At 41.9% G+C, this 12,005-nt stretch overlaps 1 protein-coding gene across 1 annotated transcript; it reads right to left on the reverse strand.

The window, feature by feature from the left end:
* Positions 1-6,335: 6,335 nt before the first annotated feature.
* On the reverse strand, positions 6,336-9,109 carry LOC147888457 (mannan endo-1,4-beta-mannosidase 7-like). Its single transcript, XM_087392551.1, has 5 exons — positions 8,095-9,109; positions 7,811-8,005; positions 7,576-7,698; positions 7,256-7,467; positions 6,336-7,163 (listed from the first exon to the last, which is right to left on the reverse strand). Exons 1-5 carry the CDS (start codon positions 8,440-8,442, stop codon positions 6,806-6,808), a joined length of 1,236 nt encoding a protein of 411 aa, XP_087248677.1. The 5' UTR covers positions 8,443-9,109; the 3' UTR covers positions 6,336-6,805.
* Positions 9,110-12,005: the final 2,896 nt, after the last annotated feature.

Genomic DNA, 12,005 nt, shown 5'->3' on the forward strand with positions numbered 1-12,005 from the left:
TAGCCTTGGAAGACGGATGCTTTCTTTTCATGTTGGAAGTGGAGGAGGATAGTTTGACACCTTCAAAAACATAATTTGTTTCATGTTGTGAGGAGGAGGAGGAGGAGTACTGCTACCATCACCATCAACAACACTAACAACAATGAATGTAACTGGTTGTTGCCTATTGCAAGCAGGATTAGACCTCTGTTGCTTGTTGCAAGAGGAGAATGAGGATGAGCTTCCTCTTTGCAAACAAGCAATACAAATCATGCATGGGGATTGGTTGAAATGGATGTTCCCAATAATCGATGTAGTTGTAATGTCTATACTCTGGTGTCTATTGGTGGAATGGCACCACTTCATGTTACCGGCATGTTTAAGGAGTAGGGAAAGAGGGGGAGGATTCGTTAGGAAAGGGGGGGAGGACTCCTTTCCCCCTCCTTAAATGTTGTTGGTAGCTCTACAATAGTTTTTTTCGAGGAGAAATCTGGATCTAGAATGGTCTCCCTTACAATAGAAAGACTCTACTCATAAAGCAAAGAAAGGACCAAAAGTCTTTCTCAAGAAAGAAGGCTATCTATCACTCTACTAGATTGGGATATGGCTCTCTCATTTGAAATGGATAGAAATGCTCTTTGTCAAATGAGGAGAGACATTAGGAAAAAAGGGAGCTCATTTTGGGGCCCTGTAAGAAATTCACTATTTTCTCTTTTCTCTCTCTACAAAAGCAAGAAAATATGGATACTTGCGTGAGAAATGTCAGTGTGAAAAGGAATAAATATATTCTTTCACATGCTTTACATTCAATGTTCATATAAGAGCAACACTTTTCTGTGCAGAATTTGGTGATTCTGACACCGCAAACGCGTCCGAAACGACCCAAAACCCCTAGAACGGCACTGGAAATGCTAGAATCGGACATCCGGAGGCTCAGAAACGGCCAAAAAAGGCCAAAAAGTGAGATTTGCAGAAAAACGCGATTTGGTACCTTTCAAGATTCACTTTTCGGCCTTTTTTGACCGTTTTTGAGCCTCCGAATGTCTAATTCTAGCGTTTCTAGTGCCGTTCTAGGGGTTTTGGGCCGTTCCGGACGCGTCTGCGGTGTCAAAATCACCAAATTCTGCATAGAAAATAAATTTTTTAAAGATTCAAATTAGATCACCTCATTAATGTGACATGCTTCTATGAACATATAGTACTATTTCTTTTTCTTATTTTCATCTTCTTTTGTTGAATTTTCAACGTTATGTTGGCCCACTCCTAATTGGTTGAGAGCCTATTTTCTCTCTCTTCTAAAAGGCCCCAAAATGAGCTCCCTTTTTTTCTAATGTAGATGGAACTGCTCTCCATGGAAATGAACTCATAAACTCCCAATGTTAAAACTAATCCTAGAAGGACTAGACCTAAGAACTAAGAACTAAGCTAAGAGAGCAAGACCTAAGCGCTGATACCATGTTAAAACAAGGATCAAGCTCTCCTACTATGTGATGACGTCCTAATGAAACACTCAATTATGGTGGATGCAACCTAACTATAAACATGATGAAGTGAGTGCTCATGACATCTAAATCCAGTCAAATAAGTTACAAGATAGATTAGCTTGGACTCATAAAGAGAATTTTGAGTGAGTGGAAAGTGCTTGATTAACATTGCTTCAAATGAACCTCCCTTTAATAGGATTTGGAACATACATCCATATGCTTGCTCACATGTGGGATATCTCCCCATGCCATGTGGCAGCATGCCCTTTACTTGTTACCTTTGCCCCTACACATGAGCTCATGGCACCACATCTCTCAACAAACAATTTGTGAATAAAATTTTGAATCCTAGCCCCAATAAGAGAGGCCCCAAATTGATAGAGCTATGATGAGAGGGAGAGAACGACAGAGCTGCAAGAGAGAAGGTGGAACTATGAGAGAGAGGAGGGGAAAGAGCAAGTGTAGAGCAATGATTGCACTATACACTTAATGTACCTACTCCCAGATTTTGAATGTGTAGAATTGAGCTCAGTTAGCTGCATGGGAATTTCAAAATGTGCTCTGCTTCCTCAAAGATTTTGTATGTGCCTCTCTTATGATTTGCATGAGAATCTACTTACTACCTACTCTTTCCTAGAGAAAGCGAGAGACACTATATTTAAATTACACATGAGAATCCTTGTACCAATAGTATACCTCTCGGAGAATAGTACGTACATCTTACCATGCTTAGATGCCTTCCCATTTTGATTATGAAGGATGACTTAATTCTTTTAATTTCATTTGATATCAAGCAAAATTATTTCTTCTAATTTAAAGACTCATTCCAGAAATTATGTTTCTTTTGAATGCTTATGCGGATTTCTTTAGTTAAGAACAACCATTTGCATATAAACATATGGGTCTTAATTTACTTGTGTATATATAAATTTCTATAAGTAATGGAGTTAATTGAACTCATGTGATAGGGTTACATATGACAAGTGACTCCTGTGAGCCTTTTGCATTATTTAATATCACAATCCTTGCTATCAAAGATCCCTGAGAATGGAAATGAGTTGTCTCTTCTTAATTACACTCTTTATGGCATATAGTTTGCCAAATGCATCTCTTGTAACCTCATTCATAAATTTTCTACAAAAATCACCGATTATGAGATAAGAAAAACACAATAGTCACTTTGTGAGGATTGAATGAAATGCTACATGATTAGAAAATCCTAGAAAATAACGTGTAGCTTGCACCCTATATTTCCTTCCTCCATGGCCAATTGCCAAGCACTCCATTGGTTGCATAGCCTTGTTCCTATCAAAAGGGGTTCTTTTTATTTTGTCCAATTTGGTAGTTGATGTAGCAAGCTCTTGCTTGAGGGACCAAGTTTCTTGCAACAATTGCATTGTCATTAAGCAATTTTTTAATGGCCTTGGCCTGCCTCTTCTATCTTTTCTTTAGCATTAGCATATTTTTGAATCTCAACTTGAAGTTGTTTGTTTAGTGTAGAACATGCCATTTGTCCTTGTGTTAGCTTTTTACCAAAATTGTGCATAGAATATTTAATTCTTCTTGCATCAAAGCAATTAAACCTTTCCAAAATCAATGTGATTGCCATTAAAAAGTCATCCTTGAAGACCATATCCTATGTATTGTATCAAACTTATCACATTTTCAAATATGGGAAGTGCATTTATGCAAGGATCCACTAGATTTGGTTGACATGCCTTGTTCCTTTCTCTCGTAATTGACTTGTTTGTTGACATTCTTATTGCCATTGCACTTATGATTTTTAGTGTACTTATATGCAACTTCAATGTGGAAGATGCTTTTTACTTCTTATTGTTAGGATCTTAAAATGGACCCATAAGAGGATTTGGAAAATAGATTTGACAATGGGAATTCAAAACAACAAAGTTTTGAGATTAATAAGATCCAAAGGAGCAAAATGTTTGATATTAGAACATAACAACATGGTGAGAAGAAGAAGGATATAGGGGCTGAAAAGTGATTTGGATAAATAGGAATGGCTTAGGGGAAGGTTTGGAAGGATATCCAACCACTTTTGGCACTTTTGAAAATATATTCAAAATTATGGGGGAAGTGTTATCTGTGAAATAGTTTTTGGAAGGGTATAGAATCATGTTTGGTACTTTTGAAAATTACATTTTTGGGGGAAGTGTCATCTCTGAGATAGTTTTAGAAAAGGAGAACCACCTTGGTATCTACAGAGGGTAGCTTTTGGAGAATACAGACTGAGGCCCCTCAAGTGGAAGAGGGAGGTACAATTTTTAGATAGTTGCAAACACCTAGACCTAGGGGGATGCACTCTTTACATGGTAACGGGACCTCGACATGCCTTGTTAGTTCTAAATCCATTTCTTATGTGGCTCTTTTTTACTGTAGATCTCCCTAATGATGATCTAAAGATATCCTCATAGATCACTAATCAAAAATCACTCTAAATCCTCACAACTCTCAAATCACTCCCGATTACATACTGGAAGCTCTAAACATTGGAACGAGGAGCTGCTTGAGAGGGGATATTACCTCACTTGAAAGCATACATGTAAATGGAATACATAATGGAATGCCCTGCGAGAACGGGAAGGTGAACCCTCATACAATGAAATAGAATGGAATGAAGTCTACCCCACCTCTCAAGTGAACCCCCCCTTCTTCTTTTAATTCTCTCGAATGTTCAATGTGTTGATTAAAAGAGACTATGAGAGACTATAGCTTTGATACCATGTCCAAAAAGTAGAAAGGAGTGAGGGATAAGAGAGAGAATACACTATGCAAGTCTACAATATAGAATTCTATTGAAAAAGAGAGAGAAATGGTGTTATTTACAAGAACCTCTTTGTTTTAGAGATTGAACACACTATAACAAAATTTTCATAATTTTTTGTAAACTCAACACCAACTCTAAAAAGGCTCTAATGGAGTATTCTTTCATTGAAAATGTACTAAGACATATCTTGTTAGGGAATTTGGACTATGATAGGCTACTCACTTGTCTAGACATTCATCCACTTGATGTAGTCACCTAGTCGTCTACTTGATGTATTTAGTCATTATTTACAGAATGCTCCTATCACCTATAGTCAAGTCCCTATTAGCTATATTTGAAACCCTTTCAAAACTTTTTTGAGGGCAAATATGAACCATATAATGCATAAATCATCTTTTCTAGAAAATATTACCTAGAAGGAATTAATAAATTTTTTTAGCACATAAACGTCTATCAACTAGTTCAAAAAGCACATGCCTAATTTTCTCTCTTCCCTCTCCTTTCTTTGCCTTGACATGATAGCCACTTTGCAATGTGAGGGATGATGGATTCGACTAGTGCTCGTTTATGCACACAATATGCATACAAATTACAAGGCTTTCTTGAAAGTTATATGTCCTAATTACTTCAAAAAGTGAGCACTTAAATGTAAAGTTGGTTCATTAGCAAAGGCTTTAAAGGGAACTACATTTTTAAAAATATCACTTCTTTATAACTATAAAGGACATTTCTATAGATGTAAGATGGACTAATGTCACGTTTATGCACACAATATGCATACAAATTACAAGGCTTTCTTGAAAGTCATATGTCCTAATTACTTCAAAAAGTGAGCACTTAAATGTAAAGTTGGTCCATTAGCAAAGGCTTGAAAGAAGACTACATTTAAAATATCACTTCTTTATTCTTTATAACTATAACGGACATTTCTATAGATGTAAGATGCACTATTGTCATGTGGCAAAATAAAAAATTCATGTTGAGTTTATGCTTCAAAACTCTTAATATATATTTATATGTGTTTATTATAAGGAGTTGCTACTATAGAGATTCTCTATGAGAAGGATCTTATATAATAGTCTTACCACACAAGGAAATAAACGTCGTATCCAAGAATAAATTTCTTAAATTCCTTTAGAGAGGCGTATAGACTTTTTCAAACCAACAAAATTTAGCTCGTTGTTAAGGATCAAGATATGTCTTTGGGGTGTCGAATTCAACACTTGAGCCAAACGTTCAACACCAAATAAACTTACAATCCTTTGTTGATAGGTCGTTAAGTAGGCTGGGATTTCCTATCCAAGGAATATTAACCTTTGACAAAAGAGGGTTTCAAATTCAATCCAAGAGGAGCTTGGGGGTGGAATAGGTGCATTAATGACTTGGAATGAAATGTCAAATGTAATAAATTGATGCCTCCAAGAATGACGCCGTTGGATTTTAAGAATTGCTAGCAAGCGAATACGTATTGGGTTGCTACTAAGACAAAGTTGTACATATATTCTCCTTAGTTTTGAAAATGGAATGTTGATCTTATTTTGTACGCGTCAATTGTGAGGTGTGTGTGTTATGTGACATCGAAACTCATTGAGAACGTGGACTGGTCGCTGTTTTACTGGGTATGGAATGTTCCAAAGCATGAAACAGCAACGCATCGACGGAAGATGGTGGAATTCCGTGCGTTACGGTGTGACGTGAGAAGAAAAGTCGTAACGGCCACACCTCCCATACAGTTGCAAAAAAAAAGGGAAATCACATGGGTCTTGAGTAAATCGGTTGAAAGTCGTTTCGTAGTTGGAGTGGGTTTCGTAGTTGGAGTGGGTTGCAGAGTATTTTTCCTGACACAAGGGCTCGAATGAAAATTGAAATCAGCGGAGGGACAAATTTGAATTCAATACCGAATATGTTGATGACAATTTACGAACAGAGTGGACACCACGTTTGTCATCGTGCATCCGGGCAAAAGGTTGGTGGATCCAAGCTTGAAGTCCATTATATATTTCGTTAGGGGCGTTGATACAAGTCGACCAAACGAAGGCTTCAAAAGAACAAAAGATATAATAAATGAAAACACAATTGATGCAAGGTATTTATGTGAAGCAACAGAGCCGCACAATGCTTGGCAAAATAAGATAGTTTACCATGAAGTAAGCATATAGTGCTCCGCTTTCAGGATTTCCCTGTTGGGATATAGTTTACCATGAAGTGAGCATATGGTGCTCCGCTTTCAGGATTTCCCTGTTGGGATATTACAACTGTGTAGTGCTTTTCGATATAGGTAATGGATTAGGTTGTTAACGTATTTTTTACAGCAAACAGCATTGCTTCTCTCTCGTGAGCTTGGCGACTGCAGGATGGTTCAACATAGGGTGATATTATTATATAGCTTTAGGTGTATACATAGATATATTTGCATATTCTTCGGTTCTAGACGGTCGGCTTCTTGTTTGCCAACGACTCGATCTAGCTATAGTGGGATCACTAAAGATGCACAAATCAAGACAGATATGATTTGTGACCGTTTGCAGTTTTGGGTCGTTGTGATCTTCGATGTCTACTAATTGAGTGCGGAGAGCTTTTGCGACTGCAGCGCAATCACTTGCGTAGTCGAAGAGCCTTCCGACAACACCACTCCATAGCCATCGCTTCCCACCGTCTCCTCCAGCTCTGCCGAGCAGAGTTGCCAAATCAGCGCCCCTGCTGCAGGTCCTCCCCCGCTTGCGGATGCGTATATAGTGCTGTACATTGCCGAGAACAAGGTATCCCTATTGTACTCGGAGTAGTCAGCGTCGCCGCGCGACATTCCGAACTCCGCAAACAGCACCGGCTTCTGGATTGCGTACCCATCGCTAATGTGTGCGCTCACCCAGCTTGTCAGAAATGCCACCTGCGCTAAGAAACCTGCGCCCGGTAGCCTGCAGGATCCAAACCAGCAACCCAACAAATTCAAGAACTCACGGATCTGCAACGGGCGTGACAAAACTGATCAGGCACACGAGATGCTTACCAGATGTCCGGGTACGAGTGGGCTGTAGTGAAATCAATGGAAGAAATCTGACTGTAACGCATATAATCCGTTCCGGTTGCTAGATTCATGCCGGAAGGATTGAACTGCTGTTTCTCTTGACTCGATGGACCGTAAAATCCTTCTAATCCAGCCTCTACCAAATGATTTCCGTCGATCGACTTGACATAGCTAGCCATTTCATCGATCCAGGCCTGTATGTTCCAGTTCACGTACGATCATTAGCGGCTCGTTACACTTCTAAATCGAACAAAAAAAGAGCCAGACTGTGAAATCAATGAGGCGATGTGCTACGGACGTACGTATAAGATGTCCCCAGAAGGATCACTCGGACATCGAGGCTCATTCATGAGCTCCCACGCAAAGATTGTAGGATCGTCCTTGTATGCCACGCCGGTGAAGGTGTTCACCCTTGTAAGGACAGCCTTCAAGTAAAAATCATGACACGAAACGTCACAAGCAGCAATGCTCCCGCTCAGACAAGCAACTAATTTGACAACAGAAGAACCAAATTCGGAAGGAAGATAGACGTTTTACCCGAACAAAATTCTTGTAATAGCCTTTGACAGTAGCATCGCTGAAGAATGCGTCCTCTGAGGACAAAGAGAGCCCAGCATTGCGTCCCCATTGAACGTATTGTTGCTTGCCACCCATGTTTGGATAGTTGTCGCTGAGGCTTAAGATAAGGCGCAGACCGTTGCTTTTAGCTTCGTTAACAACGAAATCCATCGCCTGCAGACATCACAAAAATTTACAAAAGAGCTTGGGTACCTTTGAGCGAAGAGAAGTCCACGTTACAGAAGATCTAGCATACAAAGTACCTGAAAAACCGTCTCATCGTATACCCCTGGAGACACTTGCAGTGCATGGTAGCCTCCATCGTTGAATGCCCATGTCCTGCAGAGCGTGAGCCCTGTTGCAGCAGCTTGCTGCAGGATCTGGCTTACGGTGGACCTCGAACCGCCATCAACGGCTACATATGTTAGGTAGTAAGCGTTGAAACCGTTCACATACAAAGGGTGACCGTTCACAACGAACTGTGAGCCTCTCGTGCTCACGAAGCTTTGGGAGTCAGCATTGTAGTACGCTCCACTTACCTTCCCGGAGAGATATAGACAAAGTAGAATTGCAAGGGACCAAAGCATTGACAACTTAGCAGTGGGCGCCATGGCTAAGAATTTTTCAAGTACTAGAACGACACAATCAAATGCAGGGTAAAGCCCGCAACTCTGATCTTGCTTGCTCGTTGCGATCGTCGAATGTCTATTCTGCGGTTCCTACATACACCATCTCATTTCGCCAGCTCGGGCATGATGCTTGCAATTGCAAGCCTTAGGCGGGTTTGCAGGAGAGCAAGTATTCTTGTCGATAAGTGAAACCTAAACGATTAGAACTTTCATGCAAGTCGTCTAGTCCTACAAGAAGGGACATAAGCTGTCTCTCTATCAGAACCAAAGTTGAAAAGCGGGCTTGTAAGAGAAAGCCTGCGCCCCTCGTGAATTGCAGGATTAGCTCTGCCAGCAATGTAGTCACAAGGACTGGAGCATCATCGGCGAACAGGACAAGAACAGGGTGCTGAAGGCCCTATGGAGGGTAATCCTTGACAGTGATCTAGGCCACAGGAAGGATATCAGACAGAAAGACAGGGTGGTGGAAGTACTGTGAGGTCTAGAGTAAGTAATGATCGATCTAGATGGAGGATTGGATTTCTCTGGTGAAAGCAGAAACAGACGGTGGTGAAAGCAACAGGCCACTAGCTGAATCGACGAGGGAGAGAAGAAGAGGCACTTGGAAAGGAGAAGTGGCGGCAGGGGGTGGAGTATAAAAGAAGAGAGGAACGGGTTGCTGATGGGAATATGCAGCTTTAGATGGAGCGGAGACGGAGAGCTAGGAGGGCAGTGGTGGGAGTCACAAACGGCTTGAAGAAAGCAAAAGGAGTACCTAGCTCACCGTGATTGCTGCTGCCATCCCCGCTGATACAAGTCACAAGGAAGTAGGATTCCTGAACCTTGGAACAAGCAACCGTGAGCGTTGGGAAGAGGGGGAGGAGGCAGAAAAGCCATGAACAAACTCACAAGCAACACTCCAGTTTTTTCGTTGGCCTAATTCCTTGGGAGGGGCCGTGATTGGTGCTGCAAGGGAGGGCGGGGTGTTGACGGTTAGGCAGCGGTTATGAGAGTGAAGTTCTATATTTGAGGACCTGGTTCCTAAAAACATGTGTTTAAGCTGAAACGAGCGATTGTATTCATATCTAAGCTTTGGGATTGTGTACGTATGTAGTACCAGCTCCAGGCAGACAATGCCATGGCATAATGCATTTGAGGCTTGAGGCGCTCTGTGTGATGATGTGCACTTACGTAAAACAATAGATACGGGCCAAACGTGCCCATGAACCAAGTATTAGTAACAAGCATAACATCTGAGCAACTGACTGTGTGAGTATAGAGAGCAAGAAGTAGACGGTGATAACTTCTGAGCAACGAGTGACTATGGCGTGCAGAGACTTTACCAAAGAAGAGTCCGGAGAGCTCACGAGGCATCATACTGTGCAGTGTGAGCTTGCTCAGTACGTACCCAGGGTGGTGGGAAGAGAGGCGCTCTTTGAATGTGTGTGGGTCTTGTCGCCCATTGCTTTGCTTTGAAGTTGGTGTCTGTAGACTCTGGTGACTTGAGAGGCTATTGTGTACGTGAAGAATTTTCAACTGCAGAGCCCAGAGCTACACATGCAACCTTAAAATGAAGATTTTGCCTTCAAAAATGGGAGTTTAGAGGCAGTTCCCAAGCATGAAAAACTAGACAAATCTGTTCCCGTGGCAAGCCTTTGCCAAATTCCAGCATATATATGCTATAGGGGCTAGAGACTTTCCGGGATTGTTGATTTGTTGCGTGGGCTTTAAACTCAACTACCCAGGCAACAATTTGTATATACCAGTGTACTTAGTGGGACGTTTGCTCTTCGTTACCAGCGTTCGCCAACATACATAGCATTTTTGCTAGATTGGCAAGTTGTGGGAAAGCACTCTTAATCAGTTGGGGACTTGGCATTTGCATGCCAACTAGTCAACAATCGATTGTGCTCCCCATGAATCCATGGATGCTTGAGATCCGTGGTGGCAATGGGCTCACTGATTGCCATTGCCTTTACCAGTTCTTGCCAAGGGGTAGAGCGAGACTTTTGTGGAGCTTGACACTGTAGATCATTAAATATCCTAGTCTAATGGGCTGGAAGTGTGAAATTTGAGGATGTTGGATTGGAGCTACAATGCAAACTTTGAAGCCCTGGCCTTACATGCAGCATCGACAACAGAATACTAGTGGATTGGGTGAGTGCCACTAGCAAGCACGAGGAGCCCCTCTAAGGCCTTATGATGTTTCTAGGAAATTTAATGCCGCAGTGGTACCATTTTTGTATTACCCAAAATTGTAATTACTGCAAAGGAAAATAGGATTTAGCCTTTTAGGGGCTTGTTTCCACGTCACCGGGGTGCACGCATCCAAGTGCGTGAAAACGACAAGCAAAACGATGGCCAAAGGAGCCTCTCCTTTGTGACCAAGGCTGTATTTTCCACCGTTGGCTAGCATGTAGTTTTCACGCACCCAAGTGGCACAAAAATAGGCCCTAGGAAAGCCTCTTCGGCCATGGCTAAAGAGATTTGTCGAAATTATGAATTTTGGGATGAAAATGAAGCAGAGTCGACATTATGATGTTGAGAGTGAGTTTTGCTCATAAAAACCCTCTTCCCACCATGTCATTAGGAGTAAAATGTAGATGGGTTGCGCAAACTAGGCGTCGAACCACGCCCCTGAAGGGGCGAAGATTTAAAATACTGGGCACGCTGGCAACGCCCTTCTATTCGTGGAAGGGTGGGACCCGTCGGTCACGCGGCACGGAGTGCCCACCCACTAACCGTCCTCAACTGACAATGTCCCGCGGTTCAACTGCCGGCCGGCGTGTCCACGTCGTTGGGTAATGGGACCCCCATTTTTGGGAGTGCGCCGCCGGCACTTTTGGGGCGCCGACGCCGCCCCAAATCTGATACGCCGGCCGACGTGGCGCCCCCCAACTGGGCTTTTCAATAGGCCGCCTTCTGATTGCCCAGCCAACGTGGCACGCCGCTGGCGCGCAGCTCCGCCTCCCGTCCGGCGCCGCTCCCTTCTCCGCCACTCTTCCCTTTTCTTTTTCTTTTCTTTTTCCCTAGTCTTCGCGTTAAATTCCGTTATTCCACTTTCCTAGAGCATGGTCCCCCCCCCCGCCTTTTAAAGCACATTCTTGACGCTTTTCAGGTCTTCCTTTGCTTCGCCTCACCGTTCCAACACTATATCTCTAGGGCCACACGTATTTTGCCCCATCCTTTCAAGTAGATTTTGTCATTATAGTTCTCGACCATGAAGCTCTCCTCGAAATACATCGACCGTTTTGAATAAACCTATCACGTGCAAATGTAGTTTTGCAAGTATAAAAGTCTGAGTATTCACCGAAAGCGTTTACAAAAACCTCTTGATATTTTTAAAGACTTCATTCAAATTTTGGAAGTTTTAAGTAAAAATATATCTAAAATGCCATGAGATTTGTAAGTTTTTAAACCTTCTATTTTGAAATTTAAAACATTTTCACAAATTTCCATTCACCTAATATAACACATTGACCACCTTGAGAGTCTTTTATGAACATTAGTGAAGGCCAAAACTTCCCTCCCCCTAGCGCTTCTTGTACAGATATTTAGAAAGAATC

Source organism: Dipteris shenzhenensis, chromosome 21 (assembly GCF_047967505.1).
Source record: "Dipteris shenzhenensis isolate YYH24624 ecotype China chromosome 21, Dip_SZ_1.0, whole genome shotgun sequence".
Taxonomy (NCBI): Eukaryota; Viridiplantae; Streptophyta; class Polypodiopsida; order Gleicheniales; family Dipteridaceae; genus Dipteris; species Dipteris shenzhenensis.